Genomic DNA, 26,710 nt, shown 5'->3' on the forward strand with positions numbered 1-26,710 from the left:
AGCCTTTGTGTTATCGCCAAGTGGACGGCATAAGCTGATTAGCCGGCTCTGCCTTCCAATGTTTTGCACGATAAAATCGTGCCGGCGTTGAGCGGAGATGTTCGTCGTTTCTCAGCTTCTGAGGATCGCTTCGAACGGATAACGAGCCTTCTATAATCGCGCCTTTACACGGACTACCTGGTTGGCACGCATCGATAAACCCAGAGAGGTATACCGGATAATGGTGAACGACCTGCTGACCACTACTGGGTCACTGAAGTTTAATACGCGAACCAGGTGGCTCGATACAACGTGTAAATAGACCGTACAACCAACTTCATGTCAAACGGAAAGCTGCGTGCCGTATATTATTTAGAACGATTTATAAACAGCAGCGAGATGAAAGCGTAGGCGCGCAAACATGCATTGTTTAGCGTTGCGAAATTCTATTATTATTGCCGGAGAGTTGCTCGAGAGTCGATTCAGCTATAGGTCCGTATGTTTGGTCACTGCAAATATACCTCACGCACAGGATATTTACCTTAAAACGCGGATTTAGGGTTTAATTAATACATTGCAATTTGCGGTGCGAATTATCATTCGCGCAATTCAATTTCAATTGCAGTTTTGCACGGACATCTGACATAATTTGTAAAATGTCAGTTTTCCTCTCAACAGCGCGAAGAGTTCAAGATATCGAATTGTCAGAAACATTTTTCAGCATTTGTCGAGAAAAGTACGTCTATTTGGGCAAAATTTCTCGTCCAACTCGAAATTTCAAATGCAATTTATAAACGACTCGTGTTCGATTCTCTCTGTTAGTAAAAACACTGGTATCGACAATGAATTGGGCGTGGGTGTGGTGAACGACCCGCTAACCATTATTCGGCCAACCGGCGCAACAATTAGATCCGCACGGATAAGGCTGGCTCTTCCTGTAACGTGAAACCCGTGGACGTTACGCCCGCGTCTCGTTTCACACATATTTACGTATATTACTGCCTCGCACTAACCCCAGAAATATCGAGTTCGGTATAAAAAGTATCCGGCGGTTTTTAGCCTTTGGCTTTATCTTAACGCTCATTAACCTTTGCTTCATCCTTTTTCTAAATCAGAGTGCTTCTTCCCAATTTTTGCAATAGCCTTTCCTTCAAAAGTTTTAATGAAAGAACATTGAAGAAAGAAATGTATTATTATATTTAATTTCATTATAATATTATCAAGATCAAAATACTCTTCTTTCTTTCTCTCTCCATTTTTTTTCCGTCTTTGAAACTTGAATTGTCCGATTTGCAGATGAAATAGCTTGTATAATCATATTATACGAGCCAGATTGCCGCAAAGAAATGCAGCTTAGTGTAATTAAATTTAAAAAAAGTTTCATCGATGAAAAAAAATCCTCACGAAGCATGTGAAAGAAGGCTATTTGAAAGATTAAGACATCTCTCAAGCGTCTTCGAGATATCTTCCACGCGCTAGTGTTATCCGCATTGGTATCCGCATTGCTATCGTTTTCTAAGCGCATGATCCTTTTATATATAGCGATATTATCTAGCAGAAATAGACAAGAGCCGAGCATCATTTAAACGTTCTGATCCTTCAGTCGGATCTCTTCGAAACTTTTATTGCCGCATACGGGTGATTTGCATAATCTAATGTAAATTCCGCGCGGGGCGCGTACTCACATCCTCCTGCGCCTTGTGGCTCTTCCATCGGAATAGCCTGTCCATTTCGCAGGTGGCGGAAACGCGATAGCGTTATTCCCTCAAGCACCGCGGAAGATCACTCAGTTTTCATCTTATGCGGCTTCATCGACGCCACGACGAAACTACAAACGTCGCACGTGGACGGCTTTATTGACACTCGACATAATCCTTCGTCTCTTCCGGACGGATCAAGACAACGCTCACGATGCAATCATCCTCTTTTAATACTTTACTGTCAGCGTGATTTAAAAGCAACAACGCTGCAATATTTAAATTGCCAAGAAGCTAAAGGCAGAAAATAATGCGCTGCAAAATTTGCTATCTATTTTGAAACGAAAAGCACAAGTTAATCCAATCAATTAGCTTTCAATTGATTGGATCAATTTATTGCAATTAATCTTTAATGAATTTAAATGTCAGATCTTTAATTTTACAACGACTCGATTTCGTCGATCTTTTGTAATAGGCTTCTTCCTTCGTAAATTCGATACGTAAATATATTTATTTATTATATGTTTACATTTGAAATAAATTTCAGCGAAATTTTTTCGATATTTTTTTGAACGCCGAAAAACTTTTCCAACGGTTAAAAACAATCCGAATCAATTTATGAGACTTATAAATGATAAAAAATCAATGTTGAGCTATGATTGCAGCTATATGTTGTCTGCGATGACTGTCTATAATCACTATTATTATTGTTATCGCTAATACAGGATTAAACAGATCGCAACGCACAAGTTATGGGAAATGGACGGCTGGAAACGCGCGGACGGACGCGATATCGCGGCTGTCGTCGTGGTGCGAGCACTGGATGCTGATCCGCGAGGGATTCAACGTGAAGGCCGGTCGGTCCACGTCCCGCTCGCCCTCTCGATTCCCTCCGCCGCCAGTGAGGACGGCGCCGAGGACCTCTCTTCGGCCTCTCTTTCTCTCACTGTATTTCTCTCGATTCCTGACGCGAGATGCGCCTGCGCGCCTATCGATTCCGTCGGAATCCCGCAGGAACACCGGACGCAGCGCCTCGCTTCCTCCTGCGTGTTTCGTCAGGACACTAGTGTCTTTGGCGAGCACTTCCGTCCAAGATTTTTTCTTAATCGAGTTCGAAAGAAACTCTTTAAAACTCCAAATTTGCGCGGGAGTACATTGCAAGGATCATTTCTCGAGATGCGAAACTTGTGATGAGAATAATCGTCCTTTCGGTTTCCCGAGCTTTCGTCATTAATATTAAAATGTAGAACGGTGTGCCACTGAATTATCTACGCCGTTAGAACAGTAACAATATTATCATTACTTTAAATATTCGCGTCATTTCAATATACATTTGTTTCATTTTCCATAGCTTTGTGAAAAGAATTTCGAATTGCATTTGATTATTGTTATTTCAAAGGAATATGTAGTTAATAAATTACGCAATTATTGACATTGAAGATGGATTTTGCAATCATAATTTTACATTTTCATTTTTTAAATGTTCAATATTGAACGTCAAACAATTTCCAAACTGCTCGGTAATAAGCCAACTTTTTCAGCGTTAAAACATTGACCCTTAAAACTGGTTGCACCCTTCTTTCCGCTTTTAACAAACGCTTCGTCTGTCACCCACGCTTGTATTCCGCCTACTACCATTTTATTGCGGCGCACTCGTCCTGTTTGCAACCCCGATTGCGTGCACTTTTACCCCTGCAGCAATCGCGTAACAAGAAGGTGGGAGCCCGAGTTAACCATCGACGACCTGGGTTTGAGAGAAATTACGGCACAAGCGAGGCAGCTCGATGCACGGTCATTCAGGTGCAGCGTTGCCAATCATACGATAATTACATCACATGTATAATTAGCGCTGCAATTCTGCACGCGTGTACATACATTGTGCATTGTTCTCGTAAACCTCACACATCACGACATATCTGAACGTTTAATGAAATTTTTTCTTCTCTGACAAAAGAATAATTCTTTTCTCTTCTCGCGTCAATTATTGATCGGTTATCGATTTCTGAACTGCACTGTTGATGAAAATGTTTGGAGAATCACATGCTTCATACTTAATTACTGACATATAATTCTTTCGAATTCAATATTATACTCAATATTCCTGCTGTTGTTTTTTTTTTGTTACTTTTCGATGAAAAAATGTCCGATAATTTATACAATTTTGTACAACTACATCCGAGAATTTGCTTTTAAAGGATTGACCGTAGTGCTCAAATAACGCGTTGTAGAATCTATTCATGTGTGCGCACAACTACACGCATCCGATAAACGCGTTTGGATGGACGGCACCCTCTCACGCCGATTGCCAACGTGCAATCCTATTCTTCCACCCCGAAAAATATCGCTCGGTTCGCGAACATTTAATACACAGCGAACCGTTCAAAAGCACGCCGATAAATTCGTGGATATTTCGACAAAATATTAAGCGGAGGCTTATATCTCGCTATTAATTCCCCAAACGATAAATTGTCTTTTAATGTAGTCGTTATTAAAGTTTGCGAACTTCACGACTCCGTGCACACTTTTGTTAAGTGGCTGAGAACGCAGAGCGGTATTCTGGTCTAGAAATCCCAGAAACATGGCAGAAGCAGAGGATGCAAAGGGAAAGGGTAATTATAGACTCGTTGCCGAGGCCACGATATTCCCTACGGGACTTTTGCACTCCTTCTTTTGCGCGCGACGAGAAAAACGAGTCCGATTCGAAACCAAGGCGCATATCTTCTCTTCGTGTTTTTAATGCTAAGTGCAGCTCTGATTTTCCCCGCGTCTTAACATTGAAAAGTATTTCAAGAAAAAACTTCAGAATATTTCTTTTAACTATTTCTTTATCGGCAAAAAATAAAAAATTCTGTTTACTATCCGAGATCATATAATTCGCAATATTATAATATAAAATGATACTTTAAATTTGTATATTTGAATTAAAATATAATTTAATTATAATTATAAAATACTGTAGTGAGTTTGAAAATGAAATTTTTAAATTAATATCTGAAAATCGAATTAATTAATTAATTTTATAAATTCATTTTATAAAATCAATTTAATAAATTGCAAATTTTATACTAAAGAATTTAGTTAAAAATTTTATTTCTCTCAAATGCATCTTATGCAAAAATATTATTAAAAATCACGTTGCACTTGACATTACTCGCTGTTCAATAATAGTGGATGCATACAATAACTGCACAGAAGCTTTCACGTGTGGTCAGTTTGAGTGTCCTCGCGATCCAGGAGATCGTCTTGTCCTCTCGACAGAGAAATATCGCGACGTCGAGGAAAAGTCGTCGATCGACTGCGAAGTACGTTGGAGAATAAATATGCGATACAACACACTCACGTGTTATCTTCACCGTCGCATATTTACATGTTCAGTACGAGAATGTGTTTTCGCGTACAGGACATTTCAAAAATACTGCGCAAACTTTCTCTCTTGCGGATTCTTTAATAAATTTGGAATAAAACCAATCCATTCTTTTTCTCAAATCTGTCGACAAACTCTTGAACTTAACAATCTACTCTACACGTAAAAAATTTTTTTTTAAATTGATTAAAGAAAATTTTCGGTTGCAATATTTTCATCATATTTTAATTTCTTTATTATAATATAATTTTAAGTCAATTTCTTTCCACTTAAAATTCTGATGAAAATGAGGCATCCTGTACACTTTCTATTCTTGCACAAAGAACACGTGCATCGATATTCAACAAAACCGATCGCCACTTGCTGGTGGCTCTCGTATAATGCGCAATGCACTAGAGACATGCACGTATACGCGCGATGTCAACGTACCTCCTCGAAGATAAGACGTTACTCTCGGCGCTTTTCAGCGCGCGAGGTTCTCCCGGATGAAATCTTGACAGACATCGCGAACAATACTCGCGTAATGTATAGCAATCCACTTCGAGGCAACCATCAGGAAATAAGCATTGCAAGATATTCCGAGATCATCCATATGTAATACGCAGTAAGAAAAGAACTTGGTCATTCTTTTTGTCAAAGAGCGAAAACAAGATTTTTTTTTTCATGACGAGATTAAATATGATAAAGGTAATTTAATCATAAGATATTCGCAATGCCACAACTCGAATCTATATCGTAAGAAACTTATTGTTCAAACTTCACAAACTTGAAATATATATTATTTTGTTTTCAATAAAATATTCGTTGAATTAACTTTGAACCATCTGCTGTTGCACGTCTGGGAATTATCTCTTTCACTTTAATTGTTATATTCTTTTGATAGGAAACACTGCATGTCCTACAGAACAAGGCAGCTGTTTTGTATCGCACGCATCAAACGATTCTAATCGCACAATTCTAATCCTAGCGTCAAATTCACGGGAACTTGCGGCCCGGAAGTTGCGCTTCTTTCAAGTTCGCCGCTTATCATCGTGCGATCCTTACGAGGGAACGAGGAACATCCTGCCGGTTCGTGCGGTAAATTAGATCGATCTAGTCCCTAAAACCGTCGCTCTGTTGCAGACCGTAGACTTAACCGCACCATTCAAACACTTCCTTTAGATACGTGGGTACCAGCAGAGATTCTGATGAGTACCAATCAAAATAATTCGTTAACATCCGTATTCATGTCCGGTTAACTCATTCGTTAGACGCATTGTTGTGCCCAAACAAGAGTTGCGTTACTTTATTAAATTCGTGACTTGAAACGCGCGCAATATTGTGAACGTATCTTTATATCATTTTGAAAATAACTGCGTTCAATTTCTATTCTTAGTTCTTTTCTACACGTAGCTGTGTACGATATACATGTAGCTGCCTACTGTTTTCTATTATAAGAGTAGAGATCGTCGACTCTGACAAATTGAATTGAATCTTCAGTTACAGCGAAAGTGCCACTCTAATATTCATCGCGCTGACTCGATGTCTTCTGTTATCTGTCGCGTAAAGAGGGTACCCGCAGTATCATCAATCGCGCACACCCCACGGTCGTGCCATTACGTATCAATAGTGTAAGGGCGCGCTTATGGCGAGCCATATTTTACAGCAATGTTTACTAGCAATATCGGATATCATTAATAATGACTTAATGCTCCCAACTGAATAAAGAATTACATCCATTTGTTACCATTAACCATGAATCAATTGAACGTGTTTACTCATGATTTATTAAGTAGGAGATTATCTACTCGTTATATTATGCTCATTCTTGTTCATACTGACGGAAATATAGCAAGCAATCCCGATATGCTACCGCGCTGCATTTCAAACTTCGCAAACATTGAGAATATACAATAAATCTGGCAATTAATTAATTTGTTACTTGAACAAGTGGATAAATAAATCAGATATTTTACACATGAAGCATTTTAGAGCTATCGAATGTAAAATTCATGCAAAATTCGACGGAAATACCCAGCCGCGATAAGTGTAAATTAATATTTGCGCATTGGCAAATTTGTTGTTTATTTGTATTTATATACATTTATTTTTTTTTTATTTCTACAATAATGTCTCGATGCATTAATTAATCTTCATCATCGCTACAAATTTTTCTTAACATAAGAACGTCTACAATTTACAGCTTGACAAAGCGCATGTATCGCGATCGTGCAACGAAAAGATACTTCGTGCGACACGCGACGAATATTCTGTACACGCATTTCCCACGAGCAGCGTATGTCTGATTGCATAAAGAAATACATAAGTTACTCGATCAACTCCGCGATAACACACGATGCACGCTCGCTGATTCGTGCCTTATCTTCGAGCGTAGCCGGTCATTGCATCGAGTTTGCCGCACCGGTCGTTCGCTTTGATAAATCGGTGTTTGAAGAACCGTACCTCCGGTTTCCGGTAACGATCTATCGGTCATGCCGATAACAAACGTTAAACGTTTTGCAGTTGTGCAGAATATCAGCGAGATCCGTATATTTTGTACCTCGAAAATTTACATTTTTAAACTCTCACCAAGCTTTTATGATGACACAAATATTTTTCTGTTTTTAACAATTTCAACTATATTGTTCAAGAATCGTTTATCGAACAAGCAGAAAATATACTTTTACGATATTACTAAAATTAGTTTATGGAACGTTTCAATTAATTAATTGATTATGTATCAGCCACATAATAAAATTTCTTTCCTAATTCGCATAAATGTCACGGATATAATTTAATCACATAATTTCAGAAAATGTTGCGGCTTAGAGATTGCCAAGCTCGGGTTTGCTATAAAAATTTAATTTCAACGAGTAAAGCGCGGTTACTTACGTCCGAATGCAATCTTGACTGATAAAGACCGCTTTAATAATGCTAATGGACACGCGAATCCACCCGCATTGGAAAAAGATAAAAAAAAATGAAAAAGAAGGAGAAACTCGGTGAAATCAAGAGTGCTGCTATTAAAAAAGTCTCGTATAAAAAACCACTTTTTACTCCAATCTGTGGAAATATTTGCGGCGAATTTTGTTGCCCGCTTTCTTACGTCCGTCTTTCATAATTATCAATCACACAAATTATTAATTAATTTAAATTTGTTGATTGAAATTTGACCCGTCAGCTGATCGAAGATTATCATAACTTGAAAGAGATGCGCAAACAGTATAATTTTTAAGTGTTATTTTCAATTATCTAAAAAATGTTTGATTTTTTAGTTTTACGTAAATTACTTCGTTAAATGTTTATTTCATGTTTTCTGTGATAATCTCTTGCTATTCGCGATTTCTTACGTGATTTTTATCAATTCCTCGTTTCCTGATGATTGCGAAAGGCAAGATACGTCGAGATATATAATTTATTTTCCAAAGAAGCACAAGATAATTCGCGATTAGCAATATTATATGCCGCACATAGTGCGATAAAAAGTTGACGGAATCGTCTCGTTATAGAACGGCGCGATAAAGGACCCGGTTGCTCTTCGAACCAGCAAACACGTCCCTTCGCTACAATTAGCGAGCCAAGCGTTAAGATTGGCTTCGTTCGACGACACGGAGCGCTTTTGCAACCGCTGCATTTATCTCGGCTGCGACCTGGCTCGTGCGAACCGACGCACATCGAAAAAAAAGTGCAAGTCGTAGCATTATCTAACGAGTTGCGCGCCTTCCACCCGATTCTCCCGTAAAAAAGAGAAAAATATGGTCCGACGATAGAAGCGCCGTTATGCCTGCCGATGGCCGGCGGCGGCTTCGGCGCAACAATGGGGCAAACAGGATGCCTGCTATCTACGTGGCATAGTCCGCTGTGATAAAAGTGCTCGCAAGTCATCACCATGTCGCGTCTATGCTCTACGGGTCTCTCGAAAGCGACGATAATCGATATTAATATTCATGGATAAGAATAGTATTGACAGAGCTAGAGAGAGAGAGAAGAAGATAGATGTTGCACGTGTTAATTTAAGCGGATACGTTAAATTGAAAATGTTTGAAGTGATAACTGCTGTGTTGGAAGAAGCACCGAAGATATTTTAAAGATATATTATTATGATAAAATAAAAAAGTTTTATAAAAAACCTGTCATTCGGCATGTAAAATAATGTAGAACAAATATGTATGGAAAATAATGTAGATTGGATTTAATTCATTGTCATGTTACACGCTTCGTGGTATTAATGTCATCGCTTATTAGTTTGCAATATTGAAAACTCAATATTAATATTAACGTCGTCGTTTATTAAAATTCAATATCGGCATTATGCATAAATAATTTACATCCAAAATATTAATATTGAATCTGTATTAAATTGTTGCAAGCATATATTATCGATTCAATTGTGAGAAATATATCTTGCGGTTTTTTACCTACATAAGATATCTCTTAAAAGAAGTTTCTTTCAGAAAGTTTTCAGTATTATTATGGAAATTAATAATATCGAGAATTATGCAGTGTAAAACGGTTTTTCATTTAATGTTTGCATTAAAAAAAATGGATTTTGCGATCATTTAATTATTAATGACCCAGTAATTAAACGCTGCCGGAGGCGAGTCGAAAGTTTCGCGATTTGTAATAAGGGATACCGTTATAAAGCAGCGTGGCTCCAGGGTATTCGCTGGAAATGAAACCCGTAACCTCTCCACGCCCGTGACGCGCGCCCGCGGGTGTACACCCGCGTGTATCCGCGTACATTCGTGCAAACTGGGCCCTTTTCTTCGCCGTTCGAAAACGGCGCCGTAATCACATCTCCCCGCGCGGGAACGCAACAAAGGTTTCATTACCGCGTTAATTAAAGTCGTTAATTATTTTATAAACTGCGCTCAACTGATTAGCGAAACGCTTCCCGTGTGTCTCGCGATTATTCCCCGCCGCATTTAGGATTAACGGCGTAAACTACGTTGAGTCGCGTAAACGCAAATTGTAACTTTGTCCGTGGGATTTACGCTGACTTGGTTAACTTGCTAAAATAAAGTCATATTTTAGTAATCGGACATTGTTTGAACGTGAAATTTCCTACGTAACTGGAAAATCGCGCTCAGCGAATCTCTCTTCAGAGGGATTTCTATTCCCCAACAAAATGTTGTATCATTTGGCAAGCTCAGGGGGCTTCGTTTTCAGTGAAGATTTATATCTGATTCGGTCTGGCGCTACCGCAGCACTGACAGCACCTATATTGTTCCCCGGAAAAGGTCAGCAGACACGATTCTAACATAAGAATGACGCAGATAGTCTCTCGCAATTTCCCGCGGCCCTCTTCGCGACCGCCTTCGACGATTGAACGATATTGGATCGGCACGAGCAGAGAATTGACTCGTTTCGCGGAAGTGGGTATTGCGCCGAGCTCGTTTGCGCACAGATGCTCCAACTCGCTCTCGTAATTGAGCGGCAAATCGTCTTCCACATACAAATCGTCTTCCGTATTGCTAACAATGGTCTCGATAGATAGTGCGCCGACTCGTTTTCGTATTTTCGAAATCTCCACTGCCATTGCTTGTTTCGGAAAGCGTAAAAGAAGAAAAAAAAAGACTCATTCTCCCAACTCTCGGCGCGAAGAGTTATTTTTGTATCACATTCTCTGTTTGAAAATATTGCTTGTGTGCGTGTGATTTTAACTATCCAATCGTCCCGTTATTCAACTTTGGAGTTGCAAAAATGTCGCGTAACTTGCGATTTCGCTGAGATAATGTAAATTAGAAAAAAGAAAACAGTAAAACCCCGTTTTGAAGACTTCCGGAGAAACGAGCCACTGCGAAATCACACTCGCGATCCTCTTTCGCCTCCGCGACGCAACTTATGGCTTCCCTTGCTACAGCTGCAGTTGCAATGTACTTCCGTTCGTCAGACACGTCCCATGGCACGTCCCATCGCATATCCACGCATTTCAATCATAAAGCCGTGGCTCGACGTCAGTTTAAATATAGCTGATTCCTTCGTAGCGTTGCCTTATGAAGAATCAAATTTATCACGGACAGGATGCTCGCGCGAGCATTTACAACATATTATACATCAACTTGATAAATATTATTACCGTTTTCTGGATACTGAAGAGTTTTATTTTACATATTATTAATTATAAATAAATAAGAAGAATAATAATTTATTAATTTTTACTATAACATATTTCTCTCAATAATTTTTTTATTCGACTATTTCTGTTTAAGGGCACACTGATGCGGCACAGCTGCTGATCGTACATGGATATAAATATATATATATATATACACACACACACACACTTTGTTCCAACACGAGAAAGTTATCCCTTGAAAATCGCGAGCCGGAACGAAAAACGGAAGCAAAAATATTGACAGGCTGAATTAGGATCAGCGATAGGTGTGTGTCACGCGTCGATTGTCATGCCAGGAAAATATTAACTTAAGAGCAGATAGATCAATGTGAAAATAAAGAAGTGAATGGATTACAAAAATATTGAGAAACCAGTTTTTCATTTAATTAAGAAACAGCATTATTCCGTTGTTGTGGAGATTCGTATATTTTTCTGTCTTTTCTGTCAATATTTTCCTTTTATTATTATTGCGAACAATGTGAACGCACTCTTCGTATATTACGACTAGCAAAAATATCTCGAATATTTTATTTTTTATATTTTTTTCCTCGAAGCGTGAAAAACGGTGCATCTGTAGTTTGTAAAACGCGTGATACCATTCTTGTTTATCGTTATTAAATTCAACATTAAACGACGCAACGGTTGTTGCACAAAAGAGCACGACTTCGTTGACGTATGTAACGCACAGCCGCGACGAAAGTTACGAGTCTTACGTGTCGATGGAGGAGAACCGAGCCCGTGAAGAGAGTGAGAGAGAAAGAGATCAAAGTCGCCGACTATAAATAGAACGGCGAACGTGGAGAGACCAGCGTAGAGCGTCGGCTTCTATTCTGGGCCGACTATAGGTTGGTCACCTCGTGCCACCCACCGGCCCTGACCGTCAAAGAAAACGCATCCGCACGCTACATTTTTGCACGAAGAAGAAAGAGAAAGAAAGAGAAAGAGAGAGGCGGGGATTGCATCTTCACGAGAGAGTATAAAAATAAAAGTGTCTTGTAATCTTTGTAACTTTCCAAGCATGCGCAATATTGAAAACGAAAGATACCGACAAGGACATCCGGTGATTTGAGTGAGTCATTCGTGATAGGCTATTCTGTGAAATTACTCTATCAATTCAAATAAATGTAACAATCTGTCACGCAGCGTGTTGGACTTTGAACAAAATTAACAATGATAAAAAAATAAAAGATTGAGAGCGAATCGTCAAAAACGAATAAAATGCGGAATTTCATAATTCTGAAAATTTCAATATGATGAGAATTTTTTTCATTTGTTGTCAAAATTTATAGGCATTCATATACGTTCTGATGCACAATCAATATTCCCATGATCGCCGCAATACGAATGAAACTCCCGTTCTATTCTAATACAGATTTCATCTCCATTCCATTTTATTCTAATATTCCGCAGTGCGCTACGCTAAAATAAAGCGACGACTGCGGGAAGGAAGACAGGACACAGCGCCCGCGGATAAATCTTGGCACGAGTTCGCGTAAACGTCTGCGCGACGGTGCGGCGTCTGGACGCTCAATGGCGGATTTCGCGCTTGAATCATCCCCGGCCGAGAATACCGTGTTTGCGGTGATGCATCGTCCAGACGTTACAGGATGCACCACTCAAGAACAGCGACTTGTGCATGCGTAAATACTACAATCTCGCGCACCCGAATAATTGCTTGTACTCTTAACACATTAGAGGAGAGATTATTTTTTGTCTCTTTCTATTATACGTTTAAAACTTTCGCTTTATTTTGCTTGTACATTCACCGTTTAATTTTTTCGCCTTTTTATAATCGCCCAATCAAGTTAAATTATTAGTCAACCGCGCTCTTTTTTCTCACGAAAATCTGTGTGGTTCTTTAGAATGCAAATTGCTTTACTTTTTGATCAAATTTTACACGCCAGAAAAGACCGCGTCACTTTGATGATCGAAAATTGCTGTTTTACGCCAATGTGACTACTTCCGAAGTATTTTATCATTAGTTATCGTAAGGAGAGTAAGATATCTCAACGAAGTTTGTTTCCTTTCAATGTTGCAGTGTACACGTTTCTCATTGGACAAACTTCGAGCCTTCCTCCAAGTTTTGCTAAGATACACCTTCAATTAGCTTCCTGGAAACTTTGCAACATCATGTAACAGAATACTCGAAGTATATCGTAATTTCTCTGCCTGCGGCTGGATGAGCGGCATTATTCAAGAGTTATTAATATGCGAATGCAGAATTACTTGTCACTATTTATAAAATAATATTTATTCAAAAGCGTTCGTAAAAAAATAAGAATTATTCTTCGCGAGAATTATAAAGAAGATAAAAGATCTGTCATTACATTCATAGCACTTAAATATGTAACTGACATATTCGTCAAGTGTTTTATAAGCTTATAATTTCATCCTTAACTCGAAAGTATTGAAGTGTAGACACGTATTGTTCCTGAAATAAATGATTCCACAATGTCGGCTGTCTGAAAACTTCTATAGAGCTTCAAGATGAACTCGAATCCATCATCTAAGGTGGAGAGAAACGCAATTCTCTGCGACGAAGTCTAACGATTATTCGTATAGTCGTAAAGTTCTTCGAAAGTCGGCTCATCTCTCGTGTAAGAAGAACGCACGACGTACAAGCCTTGGAAGTTGCAGAAATAAGACCATAGCGAGATGCGACCGGCGAAGCAAAACGTGAGTCATCGAGAATGCCCGAAGGACCAACAAAGCGTCGTTTAACGAAAGCGCGCGGGTGGCTGTTCACGTTTTGCGGCACGTGGAATTCGAAGTCCTTCCTGGTCAGGTGAGGTCAATCGTAATTCCGACAGTGGGAAACCGGTCAGTCGGTGATCGTAAAGACCACCTCCCGTGTCAGCGACAATCGTGGACCACCACGTGGAAGCGTGTTCTCCTTCCCGCTCTTTTGTGTGATTGTAGCGAAAGGTACATAAAGATTTTATTCAGCATCACGCGAGTCTTATGAATAAAATAGTGTCCGACGAACAAAAAATTTTTAAATATGTCACTTCTGGCTCTATTCTCAATGGCGTGTTTAGAAGCATTAATAAAATGATGGGCTCGAAAATTGATATCTTTTATTCAAGATACTGTTACGTTTATCGCGGCACATGTATTTTTTCTATCTAGTCATAAAGCATTATGTTATGCTCTCGGGAGAGCTATAAATTGTCGACGTTGGCGATTCGGTCTCGAAATACGCGTCTTTTTATTACTACGAACCGCAATGTTTCAGAGAGCGGCGTAAAATCGAGTGTTGCGTAAGCGGTGCATCGACTCCACGTATTTTACGCCCTTGAGCCGAGCGCATGTGCGCGGTGTTGGTGGTGGACATTTTTACTGCCGTCTGTGAAGGGCAAAGCCCCCCAAGGGTTCTATAAGTGCCGAAGGGTCCCAGAAAGCACGACGTACCACCGCGTAAAAGAGATCTTCAAACACTCGATTCTTTGATCGTTTCCGAGATTCACGCTTAGAGAAACTGCATCGTAAAATACAATGGAAATCTTAAGGAAAAAATGTCGAACGAAAATTGGCAATTTTTTATACTCTTAACCTCGAGAATAGAGACCTTCCTTCCTTCAGCATTTTCCAGAATGATTTTGATTTTATTAGAAATAGTGTTCTAGAAAAATGTCGCATCATGTGTTCACGGATCTAAAAATGTATTAATAATCGAAATAAAGTTAAAATATATTTCTTGTTATATTGATATCAACTATAAATAAATATCATTATATTTTTCTACGATGCGTTTTATAGTGACTATCTTTCCCGAATAAGATACATTGAATATTCACAGAGATGTCTGCACTCGCTACTTCAACGTGACTAAACTACCGATAAAGTTTATTATTACTACGTGAGGTATTAAAGTGCCAACTGCGACGCTTTCGACGTGTAGTTTCCACTTGTATCACATCTTCCTTTTATGCAGATAAAGTTTATGAGTAAAATTCAAACAAATAACGTGCAAATAAATTCTTAAAACATAAATTTTATCGCGCGCGTGATACAAACGACAAATAAAATTGCAATACGAGCGTTTATGCGCATCTTGCATTGTAATTATAATATATTGACTAATTTTTAGCTATATAATAATTTCGTACGAAAATTTCTTTAGATATTCTGGGAAGGGAATGATTACAAGCCCTGCTCAATACAATCCACAAACGAGCTCTACCCATTTTCATTCTGATCGCGGGGCGACAAAAGCGCATCTCGAAGAGGAAACAGCGACGAGCCGTCTGGACAAGCGGAAGCGACTACTGGTTGATGCGACGTGATTCTTTGTTCGGTTAAAGCAATAAAGATCGTACTATCATTACTATCATTTCCGTTAACCTTAAACTCAGTAAAAGAAGTAGAAAAGCAGATCCAAAATTGTTACAACAAATAGAAAATAACAATAAATTTCGTTTATATAGAAAAATAATCCAAACTTTTACATAACTCTTTATATTCAATTCTTATAGAACGCAATGTTTATAAAATAGTAAATAATTACGACAAATTGTAAGAGACGAATATGTATAATTTAGATTATACTTGAAAAATATTAAATTATATATTTTATTGTATTGATAGACAAATAATATTAATTATATTTTCACTGCTTAAAAAAAACTTAAAATTGCGAAAAAAAACTTTAACTCCAAACGATAAAAAATATCTATTTAACTAATTATCTAGTATATGTACTGTTTAATTATTAATTCAGCGCTACGCTATTCGATTCGCTTCCATTTCGTGCGGAGTAAAACGGCGCGGTGCATTTTCCCATGAAAAATATACTAGGCCTGGTCTAGTGCTTACGATCGCCATAAAACTCGATATACCCTCTTACGTGTTGCTGGCTCACTCATCCGCGCGATAGCCACAAGAAACTCAGTATTCATCGTTTCGTTTTCGAGGACTATTAGATAAAGAGTCCGACTTGCTGCTACACGCCCTTCTATATTTTCACGCGGTTAGGCGTGGTCCTTCGCCCATCCCTCTCCTTACCGCGCCCTCGTGTGTCACTGTAATATGAGTCCCATACAACGAGCGAGCAGATGCCATTTGTTATAACTTATTGTGCCGATGCGCGTAGCTTCCTCCGTGTTTACATTGGCCGTCTCGCCCACGCGCTGCCCTCTACGTTTTTTACTCGACACATTCCGCCCCTTGTTGCGACAACAGGGACGGTCGGTCCGGCTAACCCCTTCGTTCGAATCTCGACGCCCAGGTTTTATTTTTGCTCACCGTTCAAATAATTTTGACGCTGTATCATTTTGTTTCTTTTTTATAAGAACACTTTGTCATCCTCGATGATGGTTTTCGTAAATCGCTTCATCGATGAAAATTTCGTTATTTTATATTGTTAGAGGTGAATATTTTTTAAGTCAAATATCAAATTTTTTATCAAAACTATTATCTTTACTTTTATTCATGTCAACCAATCGAATCAGAAAATAATATGAGAAAAAAGATCATAAAAATAAGCTTTTCAAATCTCTTTTTTACATTTTGGTTGAAATAGATATTTATGAAACTTCATCACATCTCTAAACAATATATTAAAGAATAAACAAATTGTCCCTGCAACCCCTATAATTATTATTGATCGTCCCATTATGCGAGTTGCATAAACCGGCCATATTTATCCCAAATTTCCAATTAATCTCAGGCCACAGGGGACACGCGTCGGCGATAAACGGACATTATCTACCCCTGACAGAGATGCGAATTTATTTCGTCCGACGCGGTCACTTTAACACCGCAGTCGCGCGCATCATCGGGGGAAGGTTACGAGCTAATCGTACTACCCTGCCTACACAAAGAGAGGGGGCAGTCACGTACTCTCCAAATTTATGCAAGAGCACGCGCCAATGTCGCCGTCGCGCATAATGTTTTGTCAAATTTTCGGAAACGCGTTGTCACTACGAAAAAATTAACTTTCCTCGAAACTGAACGCAACTGCGCTTCCGCCGTCCGACGTTATCAAATTATTTTCAAGAAACATTTCGAATTATTTCTCCATAAATTGTAAAGGCTTACGGCGGCCTCTAAATGGACGCCGTCTCGTTTGGGATTTTTCTATGCGCGCGTGTCCAACAAAATGACTCGTGACTCAGCCGGAGAGGTCGGGCCTTCTACGCCACGCCTAATCCGAATATAAAATATTGTATTTTACGGCGTAAACCAGCGAACAATACGCGCCTCGGACCGTCGTCATTGTGAGGAACGACTCTCCAAGCACGAAGAGAGAATTTTTGAAGTGAAATAAAATGCGCATCGTTTTGCTGAGGACTGGGCTCTCTGCTAATAGCGTCATCGGTTCTCCTTGCAATTCTTTCGCGCTCGAATGCGCCTGCGAGGAGATGCAAATCGACCGAGTCGGACATGAAAATCCGCAACAGCAAGAGCGTGCCGAGATATATATATATATAATCTCGCGCGTTCGATTATAATAAACTAAACCATTCGCGCGCAAAACTTTCCTTTTTGATCCGTAAAACTGCATGTCGCACGTGAATTTCCAGCTCGAGCTCCAGTTTCATCAATGAAAATGCAATTCTGTCGGCGAGAGCTATATTAACTAAAATTAGGTTCACGCCCTTTAGGGTCAGTAGACGAACCGTGTCAACGCGCTATCGTTGTTGCAGCTGCGAGACTTTCGGATAGAATCTAGTTGGTTTGATGCGGCTTAGAGCCGAACATATCCGATCGCGAATTAAATGCAAGGCACGAAGGCAATTTACCGCGGCAGCAGCTGCTCGACATCTGCCGGCTGCATTCTGCTCGCAACCTTCGCTATCAAATTGCGCGAATAGTTTTAGTTGTGCTCTGACGCTTGGAAGATTTGCACGCGGATTTGCACCGCGATGTGATGTTATCCGGCTATAAATAAGCGCATAGAGATAATAGGAAACAAGTAGAATTAACGTTCGTTTCACAAAGACGCGCAAGTTGGATGCAACAACGTTCTATTAAAGAAGACATGCCAGGTCGACGAGTGTCCTATTAAATTTTTCATTCAATTGCAATTGAATTGAATTATCTGTGGGCTTATAGTGTATTTAATTGATTAAAGCTGTCCGTTTCCTAGGGACGCAGAGTATAGAGCAGAGAAAGATCTAACGGAACGATAATCTGTGGATCTAAATATTCTCTTCAGGCTTATGGAGAGATTGTGAATCTAGTAATCTATTGATCTACGGACGAACCCATCGGCGCAGCAATTTATGGAGAACGAGTCTTTATATCAAGCAATCTATAAATTTATGTATCTGTAGATAGTTATCTGCTGATCTCAGTACATCTTCGAATTTATCGTTACATATATAGATCCATCGATCGATAAATCCAAGCAATAATCTAACTTTAACGTACCACACTCCATTGTATGCAAATATATAAGGAACGAATTTCAGAAGCGTGCAACTAAACAATCAACATTAATAAATATATTCAATATTCTTGCTAGAATTTATAAACCTATTGCAAAAATCATCTTTTCAATTTTTGCAATTATTTTTGACTAAAATAATGTAAGAATTTTCGAAATTATATAACTTTCTTTAAAAAAAAAAAAAAAAAAAAAAAAAAGAAGAGATTAATTAAACTAGTGAACATGATGTCATCAATTAACAATGATGTAAAGTCGATTGCGTCCGTGCGCATAATAATGTAGTCGAAAGCATGAAAAAATCAATCAACATTACGTAAGATGCAATCAACGCGAGTAATGAATATTCTCGCGTAAAGGGACTTTTTTAATTAGCGGTAAACGCGAATATCTCTGTATCGACGATCGTAACGTGTTCGTAAACGTTTCGAACGATCTCGAGCTCGATCTCGGTCGGCAGTAATTACGCTGTAAAGTCAGCACCCGGTGCCGGGATCCCCGTGTCAATGAAACCCGTCTCGCCGCCGAAAATAAAAATGCTCGTCGGCGATATATAGGGCGAGGACGATAAAAATAAATGCACCCGGAGGGAGCCTGGAGTCTTTCGCGGCGATAACAGATTGAACAGTAAAAGCAACGAGTCCGAAATAGATTTCGTGAAATGGGGAAGACGCAATGAAGAGCGAGATATTCCGAATGATTCTGAGAATATCGGTATTCTCGAAGATTATTGCGACATAGAAGATCAGCGAAGACAAACTGCTTCGTTCCAAATATTTGTTGCGCTCATTTGTTTAATATTATTTGCAACGATAACAGTTGCGCAATTTGATTAAAAGCAATTTAATATGAATATAAATCAATGTGTTTTTTTCTCGTCAAGACTTGTGGTTTGTTGATATCTAAGATCTCGCAACTAATACCAACGCAAATAGAGCGATACATACATTTTGGCGGTCCATTCTGTACGTACATGCATTCTCCTGCTTGATCTTTGAGTCGCAATCAGCCGGGAAAGACGCACGACAGACATCGAGGGCCTGAATAGCTTATCGATCGTTTGATCTGCTCGAATCGATTAGTCAGAGTTGCGCTTGCGATAGCAGGAAGTCGCGAGCGTGGGAAACGAAAGCGAGTTAGGCTGAAAACGCAAACTGGCGTGCGAGAGTTTCGTGACTCGATGCGAAAAGCTCGGCTTGCGGGCGGCTTCACGTGACCGAGCATAGTCGACCAGATTGGCTGACCATGACCTCGCAGACCCTTTTATCTCCCGTCTTCTATTTCAATTGTTCTTTGTTTCTTTCTCCTCTCTCTCTCTCTCTACTCATCTGCTTACAGCCGTCTCCGCCGTCTCTGCTTGATAAATCAAATGGACTTTTTTCATTTCAAAAATTCTGAAAAACTATTCGTTAAACTACAATACTTTTCCCGTTCTGAATCTGTTCTTTCATTCAGTGACACAAATGCGCATTTCCAGCAACAGATGCGACACAAGAGTTCGATAAAACTAAATAATAGAAATTGAAATATGGTAAATATTAAAGTGCCTTTGCTTGTACGACGCTCGCATATGGTGAATCGCTTTGATACCCCGCGGAAAACGTATCATGTGAAATGATGAGTGATTAGTGAGTCCGTAAGTCTCGCGCCGCCACTCGTCTCGGTCGATTAATTCGGAGCGAGTGCCGTGAAGCGCGCTGGTATTTCCATGCGAAAAAGCACCCCTTTGTTCAGTTGCGAGCACAGCTCGCGAACTGAATGACGGATGTACGAGAAGCTCCCGTAATCCTCCTATTGTCTCGTCGTCCCGTCTTTGTCTCTTCAGAGAAGTGTCAAAAATCGAGCGATTATTTTGTTCAACAATGTTCGAGTCATTGAGAAATATTCACTTTGTCTATTGAATTATTTTTACAAATTAATTGGAAATGTATTTCGGAAAATATTTACAAATATAATTACTGATATTAATAAAGAAAATAAAATATTAATTTTACTATGACAAAATTCATTGCATAGATACTGTGAGATGTGAAGAAAACTTTTCATCCATTTCGTTGATTGGCAAAGTTGTTAAATTGAATAATATTTGTAATTTAATTTGGACAAAAAAGCAAAATTTTTGTTCATCAGAACAAAATACTCATCGCTCGGATTCCCGTCGGAGAAATATAAGAGAGATCTCAACGAGAGGAATCACACAAAAGAGCAGAGGCTGCAGAAAAGATAAGTAGTGCTCATCCGTCGGCGCACCCATTAGAGACACATGTGGCTTTTCTGAACAACGAGCTCGGGCTCTTCGTAATGTTCCTCGGAGTAAGAAGACGGGCTCAAGAAGGCTTAACGCTCCGAAAACGCGTCAGTAGCGCGATTAGAAGAAATAGCTAATCAGTCAGTATTCTCGCCGTCTATTTAACACTAAATATGGCTCTCTGAGAAAAAGACATAGCCTTCTAATTGCAAGAATCAAATTCAATTTGATTTTACATAATCATTGTCAATTTAAATTATTTTTCTTAGGAATGAATTATACGCGTTTTATATTAATACCAAAACACTGCAAAATACAAAGTACATACTCAAAATATAACGCGATTTAAAAAGAAAAAAATCCGAGTTCTTTTCAAAGGCATCCGTATTTGTTTCGTTGACAAACGCGAAAACGCGTAATAATAGTAATATTCAATGATTCACGCATTTTCATAACCGCCTCGCGTTTTCATTTACGCTCGCGTGGCGTCTCGCGTTACGCTCTTATTCTGCATCGTACAATGAGAAAGATGATACCCTCTCCAGGCGAGGTTATCTCGTGTGCACAATGGAAAGAGCACGGTGCGAAGTGGCGCCCGTTAAATGTGAAATGGCACTATCGGAAAGAAACACGATGGCGTTTAGCATAAATTCTGTCAGACTGTTTACGATGCGCTTCTCTCTTTATCAGCGAATACATGTTTGGCATATCACGATCACAATATATATATAGAATTGTGATACATATTGAGTATCTTCTAGTAATAGATTTATTTATAATAAAATATATAAAATATTTTTCTAAAAGGAGAAAAATAGCAATTTTCAAGATTTTCGTGTCGATAAAAATTGTCGGTTTGATAATATTTTGTCCGCATTAATTATATTTGACAATTTTGAATTAAATACCTAAGGATATGCTCATCCTAAAGTTATAATGAAAAGTGATCTTTCAAACCCAACATTTGCTAGGAAATTTTAATTGACCTTAGAGAAACATTCATGAAAGCGGTTTTGCGGTCGCGTCTTCGATAACGTGACGTTTAATTAACCGCGGTTGTTCAGGGAAACGTCGCAGGAGCCTTTGTGACTACGGTGCAGTCTCGTCTTTGGTCTCGCTGAGCATCGGTTCTTCGGATCCCGGAGTAGTCACCCACTTGGTGATAAATGGCATTCCGGAGCGAGGGGACCTAATCAGCCCAGGTAAAGGTTGCGCCCGCACTACTTACGAAATTCCTGAGAGCGACAACGACGCTCCACGATCGAATTTACTGTCGGTGTGCGGTCCATTCCCTTAATAGACGAATCATCCACCGTAGAGTTGAATTTTATTATCTGTTGCTCAACGCTACTCGCGCCGTTTCACTAACTATCTTTGATCAGCTGTTTCCGTCGATATCGTAAATAATATTACAAACATGCATATATCATCTGACAATTAAGATCGCAGCCATGTTTGTTTTCTGTTTTTATCACGTGCCATACATTTCGCGCTGATGGTATGTAAACAATATGCATTCAGCATTTAGTGAGGTGTCTCTTTAATACATTAAGAATGTTAAATAATAATAATATTTTAAAAGAACGAAGAATTAACATACAATGTCTTGTTAAAGAATTCTTGGAAAAACATTTTGCAAAATATTTAAGATAATGTTGTAAGATTTAACGACAGAATAATATATTTTTTATTAGTTAACGAGGTTACAAAGCTCGAGACAAATATCGTAGTCAGCAGTTCTTTCAGACTCAGCCGTAATTATATACACCGTCCTTAATCCGAAGTCAGCGTTTTCGGTCTCGCGCACACATTTACATGCAACGAGCTGAGCAGATGTTGCTTTGAGCGATTTACCGAACGGGAGCAGTGCACGCGTGATCGATTCTCCGGGCTTGCGCGCGTATATATTTTGCGAGGCCCGGATCCGTCTGGAAATTCTGCGACACAAGCCTTGCTTCGCGAGGCCACGACGACGAGGTTGGTGGCAAAAACCACGACGGTTCGGGTGTGGGCGAACGGTTATTATTGCCTGGCGCCAGACTGGAGGGTCCCTCGTATCAAGAAGGCGTCGAATGAAGGAACAGTAGAAGCGCCGAAACCGGGCGAATATATTACAGCGGCATCGCATAATTCGTGAGAAAGGAAACGTGGCGAAGTCGCGAAGAAGGAAACGTTTCTCGCGAGTTCTTATTCGCGGAATAAAAAAACCTCGTTTCTTAGAACACAATAACAAACAATATTTTAGACGGCGAAACGTGCGTTAAAGAAACAAAAGAATTAAATTGTATTATTTATCTTTGTAAAGAATTAATAATAACGTGAAAAAAATATCTTTCCCAGTATCGAGTTTCTACTTATCAAGAGAAAAATCTGAACTTTATACGAGTTGTTTTTATACCTCGAAAACATAAAAATTTAAAAAAGAAAAAAATAATGCGCTACAAAATAGGGCATTTATTACAAGCTTACAAGAAGCTCGTGCCAATTCCCTGTTATTGAAATAAAGATAAAAACGCAGTAGTTCTTCGATTCCGAGCCCCTCACAGAGTGATGATAATTCCATCCGTGCGGTATCGATCGAGCGGACAATGACAGCAAATAACCTCCGCCCCCGCGATTGCGGAGGGCTGGGCACGAATCGCGGTCCCCCTTTCTATCTCTGCAATAATGATCACCTGAAAGTGCATTCCCTCGTCCACGTGCGACCGACGGAGGGCATAAATCCGCGTTTCTCCGCCTTCGAAGGGACCGAGAAGCACGTTCCGTAATCTCGTTTCGACATCGAAAGCCGTCCGTCAACTCGCGCGAGGTAGACGCGAACTTTTCTAGATGTGATTGAATAGAGGGTTGTTTCGTAATGAAATTCAGATTCTAAATACGATGAGTCTCTTCGACGATAATTCGATTGGACGCTACGTCTTTTTGCGATTCTTAATAACTTTCGGACAATTACGCATAAATTGCGCGCGCAAGAAAAATAGACATCCTTCCGCGACAATAAAGAAGCGAGAGAAATAAAAATATATGTAGTGGGATTAATTTGATCGCCAATCGATCGTGATGACATTTGTTCTACCACGTGAGGATTAGATCTTTTTCTTGTCTGCGTCACATGTGGATTAGATTGTGGTCTTTTACTTATTGTTAGATGTCACGAGAGAGATGTCTGTTCCATCTACAGCGCTAACGTCCAAAGAACAAAATACATATAGAGTCTCTTAATTCTCAAATGTGGTATTAAACTGATATTTGTAATATAAAAAGATAATAAATTCTATTTACAATTCGAGATTATCTTTGATGGAATATATATCATACATATATATTCTCATAACATTTTGCACAAGAATGTCTTCATTTTCATATATCATAAATTTTTTAATATGTTTTTAAACTAATCTTTGATACGCAAAAACTGAAAAACTAGAGTTGTATTATTTGCAGAAATTAAAAAATTCATTTCTTCGTAAAAATAGCCCTCTATCAAAGACCGGTAACATTTCTATGTGTTCCCAATGTAAAATAAATATATATAAAGACATACATAATAGAAGTAATAATAAAAAATCGGAACTATCTTTCACCGTCAATTCTCATTATTTCCAAGTCGTAAACAACATTGCAAAGTGTGACATATATTTCCTTTATTTCCAGCACAATACTTTGCTTTCTCTTTTATTATCTTCGCGACACCGATTGTCAAACGACAACTCGTCGCCCTCGAAATGTACAGCGGCTCGACTCCGAGGCTGCAACTAGCACGAATTAAACGTCATGAACAATGACGATCGGACACCTGAACTCGCACGCGCTCAATGCATCTCTCTTCCTGCTGTCGCCACGGATTATGATAATGCTCGTTTCCTCACCGGCTTCACGGCAACACCGAGGGATCGGCAAACGGATTCAGAGGGGATAACCAGGAGAGTCACGGGAGGGTGGATTTCCCGGCACACGAGACTGCCGAAAAACAGGGGTGGCACCACGGGTGAGTCATACTTCATCCCCGCGACGCGGCCGTGGCCGACGGGGCGGAATGGTGACTGGTCGCCTATCATCCCCCGTTTTCTGCCTGCGGACGAGCTTCGAGCGTCAGACACCCTCACTCTATTTTGCCCCCCCCCCCCTCTCTCTCTCTTTCTCGCTCTCTCTCTCTGACTCTGTATTGGTTTTACATCGTTCTTGCTCTTTCTCCTTCTATCTCTTTGATTGAAATTATATTTCAATCTCCGGGCAACCTACCGTTGTTTCGGCACGCACTGCAGACTATCTGACGCAGACCAGACTAACGTAAATGTGTCCGTTTGTATCGTGAAATACGCTTTTGTCGTGGTTGATGTAAAGTCTCAAACTGCGCAAATTGTGTTCAGTTGAAATAAGCTTTAGATTTTTGAATCTACAGAAAGCTAAAATACAATATAAATTTGATATCTCAAATGCATTCGAGAAATCTTCAAGATTAGTTTTCTTATTCCCGAAAATGTGAAAGATTAAATAACTTATTTAGTACTCCCGAAAGAGCATCTTTACTATTGTTAACTTTTTGCGATGCGAATTACACACAAATAAACTAATATTAAATATTTCATCCTTATTTAAATGATAACAGATTAAAAAGGATGTAACAATCAATTTTTGGAAAATCTAAGAAATCCAATAGAGATTAGAAAATATGTAATTTCTTAATTATAGTGATGCACTGTTTAACCTGTATAAAAAATTATTACAGAGCACTATTAAGTCTGTCTCGACATAGCACGAAGGATTGATAACATCATTACAAAAGACACGCTAATACGTTTGTGTGCGTGTATTCCTTATATAATTAAATAAATAATCAACTACAATTTTCTAATACGCCGGCGTAAAATTTCATATATACCTACAAGATGTACACGGTTGATAAACCCAAGGTAATGAATGAACTTTCAAGAGGAAGTAATTTATGGCGTGCATCGCGTACGAAGTGTTAAAGCGTTCACACATCAGATATTGCATTTTAAACACGTTTCTACCATTATTTTGATGGCAAACAGTCGTGACTATTTAGTTAGCTGGGCTTATCTACTGCTTACGCTACCGTCTGTCTTCTGCGCTTCCCTGCGCGAGCTACTTCCGGCTGATCGTTGAAGGAGATAATACGAAGCGGATTAACACGATACCCGGCGCGCGCACGGCAGACAAGGTGGAAAACTCGAATATTCTGCTCAGGTGACGTGTACATATAATCCCCGAGAGGCGAGAGGGGGGGGGGGGATATCGACGTCACAATTTTGACTAACAAATTTTTCGGGCGTTGTTACTATAGGCAATCCTCCTTCTCCACCTCCTTAATCGAGGACGCAGCTGGCGCTGAATCATCCTGGTCCCTCGAAAGCACCTCGGCGTTGCCAAGGTTTCCAAAGTGACTTCGAGTAAACTTATTGCCCGCGCTTATCGAGAGCCGGCCAGAAAGGTGGAGAGAAAGAGACGAGGCCGGAAAATACGGAGCTCGTAAGCAACTTCCGCGCGGTCTCGATAATCGTTGACGTATATCGACCGGCACTTTTCCTGCTTTCCTTAATTTCCGCCCGAGTCGGCATGCCGCCAGACTCGAATCTACGACTGCCCTAGACCGAGTGCCGCGGAACTATCGTGCGTTTCCTCGCCGTCGCAAGTCTTTATCAAGTCAGTCGAGTCTTGATTTTCTTTCAGACTTTTGAAGAGAAAAAGATTCGTCGCGATTCCTAATTTCTTTTCTACGCTTAATGCGTTCATGAAGCTCCAAAAGTTGAAATTATGTGCAATATAAAAAAAAAAATTAAAATTCTATTAAAAAAACTAGTGTTAATACTTGGTATCATATTTTGATACTTATTTTTCCCGTCTCTTAAATCATTCGGTGTTAAGCAAATTACACTGCTCTAATTATAGAGATTAAAGATCTCTCCAAACT

General features: G+C 39.4%; 1 protein-coding gene across 4 annotated transcripts in view; it reads right to left on the minus strand.

The window, feature by feature from the left end:
• LOC105673454 (amyloid beta A4 precursor protein-binding family B member 1-interacting protein-like) overlaps positions 1–26,710 on the minus strand; it is a 117,774-nt gene that overhangs the window by 28,273 nt on the left and 62,791 nt on the right. The window contains exon 1 of one of the 4 annotated variants that reach the window (XM_067352186.1): positions 1,665–1,724. The exons of the other annotated variants lie outside the window; for them this stretch is intronic. Coding sequence (XP_067208287.1) covers positions 1,665–1,709 — 45 coding nt within the window. The 5' untranslated portion in view covers positions 1,710–1,724. Of the gene's footprint in view, positions 1–1,664; positions 1,725–26,710 lie in introns of those variants that run through there. 4 annotated transcript variants of the gene reach the window in all.

This window comes from Linepithema humile, chromosome 3, assembly GCF_040581485.1.
Source record: "Linepithema humile isolate Giens D197 chromosome 3, Lhum_UNIL_v1.0, whole genome shotgun sequence".
Taxonomy (NCBI): Eukaryota; Metazoa; Arthropoda; class Insecta; order Hymenoptera; family Formicidae; genus Linepithema; species Linepithema humile.